A 2,559-nucleotide genomic window follows, 5' to 3' on the forward strand; every position below is an offset into this window, starting at 1 on the left:
TATAGGCTGCCTGCTGGGCTATGATGCATTGAGTATTTCTTCTTCAGTCATGTGTTAATAGACCTCTCTGCACTGAATCATACTTGTTATTAATCTCTGGCTCTCTTCCACAGCATGTCTTTTATCCTGTCTTCCTTTTCTCATTCCAACCAGTCGTGATAGATGGCCACCCCTCCCTGAGCCTGGTTCTGCTGGAGGTTTCTTCCAGTTAAAACTGAGCTTTTCCTTTCCACTGTGCAAAGTGCTTGCTCGTAGGGGGTCATATGATTGCAAACAGTAGCTAACAGTGGCAAAAACAGCAGCACTACTGGCAGTTTAGCATATTCCCAAGAGCTCCTGTACCGGAGCTTTTTCAAGGCCTACTGGCAGATTCCCTTGTCTGTGGAGTCCAAGGAAAAAACGGCCTTCTCCTCTTCGTATGGTTTGAAGCAATTTGTCACATTTGTGTTCGGCTTGTTTGTAGCCCTAGCCACCTTTCAACGCCTCATGGAACAGGTGCTGCACTGGTAAGCTGCTTATGCTGCTGCTTTTTTGGATGACATCATCACCTGAGCAGAGCATGTGCAGTAGGTGGCTGCAATCTTAATAATGTTAAGTCTTTTATTCTTACAGTTTTATGCTTTTGCATGCTTTTATTGTGACATTTGTTTGACTTGTTTCCGGGAGACTCCTCATCCCCCTTATCACTAATTTTACACAACTGTGAGAGTTCATGCCGTGGAAAGACTCTGCCATTGACAAATCATTGGCCTTCACCGAAGGCCAATAAGAGGGTCTGGCAGGAGGATTAGAGCGGAGTCATTGGGTGGTGAATGTTTTATTGTTTTTATATATTTACATTTTTGTTTTCCCTGGCCAGGGTTGTTTTATTGCTTGCTTTTATGTTAAATAAATTGTATTTTAGTTTTATTTCTCTACTGCCTTGGCTCCCCCACTGCTCTTCCTGTTTTAGACGGGTTTCCCTTCTGATAGAACCGTGTGACGAAAATGTCTCAAGTAGAATCTTTGGGTATCTGTACTTGTACTTGAGTATTTCTAACTGTTAATTCTTCTATTTTACAAGAATTTCTCTACTTTCTACTACTTACATTGTCAAAACAGGCTTGCTACTTTAGGCTTAAGATCTTTAAGGGGTTTTTCTCTTTATTATTGTAGTTGTCTCTTCAGCTCTGCCACCTCGAATCTGACCTCCTGTCTCTTTTTTGGTATCACTGTCTCCAAACCATACATTGTAGCAAGTGTCTTTACCACCTTTAAAATCTTCTGTGAAACACCATAGCAGACCTGAAACAATATTTGTGCTTTGCAGCATACTTTACTTGCACACGGTTGCTGAATGTACATACAAACGGCTGCAGCAGCCACTTCTCCAACGGTGACAGCAAAGCTGGTCCATCAGTAAGCAGTAGCGGCGTGGCATCGGGGCGGCGTGGCTCACGGGCAGCCAGGTGTGCATCCGGCACGCGGGGCCATGAGGTGCTCCGGCCTCAGGTGGAGGTGAGGCTGGTCTGGCCCTCATGCCGACCTCGGGCTTACATTCAGGCTCCGCTGGCACGGGAACCTCCATGTCCTCGTGCAACTCCTCCACTGTTCGGGGCTGAAGCAGCCCCTCGTGCGGCTCCTCCACGGCTCGCGGCTGGCGAGGTGCCTCGCGCGCCTCCTTCACCACCGGAGGCGTGGACCCACGCGTGCCTTCTCCACCACCGCCGGTAGGTGCTGACCCTTGCGCAGCTCCTCCACCTACGGCAGGCGTGGACCCTCGCACACCTCCTCCACCACTCCCGGCTGAGCAGTTCGCGGACACGGTAGTTGCTGCCCTCCTCCCTGGAGCCGGGACAGGCGCAGGCACCTGCCGGGCACTAGCCACTCCCACCCAAGGAGCGGAGACGTGTGCGGCTGCAGACTGCGTCTTGGCTGATCGCACCCTGGGGGCTGGCACGGGTGCCCCTTCACTGCCAACGCCGTTGGGGAACGCCGGTGGGAGCGGCAGCTGTGACGGCCTGGACCAGATCCGAGCGGCCAGCTACTCAATCAGTGCCAGATGACGCCCGGTCCGGTCTTTCAGCTCTTCCCGCCAGTGCCGTGACACACTCCCTCTTCTTTGCAGTGCATACTTCTACGTCTTTAGGCTCTCTTCCACTTGCTTACTACTACTCTCTATTCACACTGTTGCCAACAGTGTTGGTCAAGTTACTTGAAAAAAGTAATTCGTTACTAATTACTGATTACTGAATAGAATGTCAGCCCAATTCTATTTTTTATGCATTATCCATCACATAAAATTGAATCAAATGGAAACCTTCTTTTTTAAAATTGTTTTATGAGTTTTAATCTTTTAATTTCATGCACATTGCTTTAAGCAAAAATTAAATTATATGCAACTGTCTTTGACTTGAAGAAATTTGTTTAACATTTAAACCTATTTTCTGCATATAAAATACAATAATGTTTTGTGTTTACACTCACTCCTTTAAATAGATGTAAAAACACAGCAAAAAATAAATAAAATCAAAGATTCTCTAAGTCCTGTCTAGGGATGGGTATCGAAAACCGGTTCTT

The 2,559-nt window shown here is 47.2% G+C and overlaps 1 protein-coding gene across 1 annotated transcript in view; it reads right to left on the reverse strand.

Annotated features, from left to right (window-relative positions):
• Positions 1 to 1,315: 1,315 nt before the first annotated feature.
• Positions 1,316 to 2,559, reverse strand: part of LOC106456395 (skin secretory protein xP2) — a 3,462-nt gene continuing 2,218 nt past the window's right edge. The window contains exon 2 of the mRNA XM_013913931.1: positions 1,316 to 2,000. Within this exon, the coding sequence (XP_013769385.1) occupies positions 1,316 to 2,000 (685 nt within the window). The remainder of the gene's footprint in view (positions 2,001 to 2,559) is intronic.

The sequence above is a fragment of the Pundamilia nyererei genome, unplaced genomic scaffold, assembly GCF_000239375.1.
Source record: "Pundamilia nyererei isolate P.nyererei 1_Seehausen unplaced genomic scaffold, PunNye1.0 scaffold00160, whole genome shotgun sequence".
NCBI lineage: Eukaryota > Metazoa > Chordata > Actinopteri > Cichliformes > Cichlidae > Pundamilia > Pundamilia nyererei.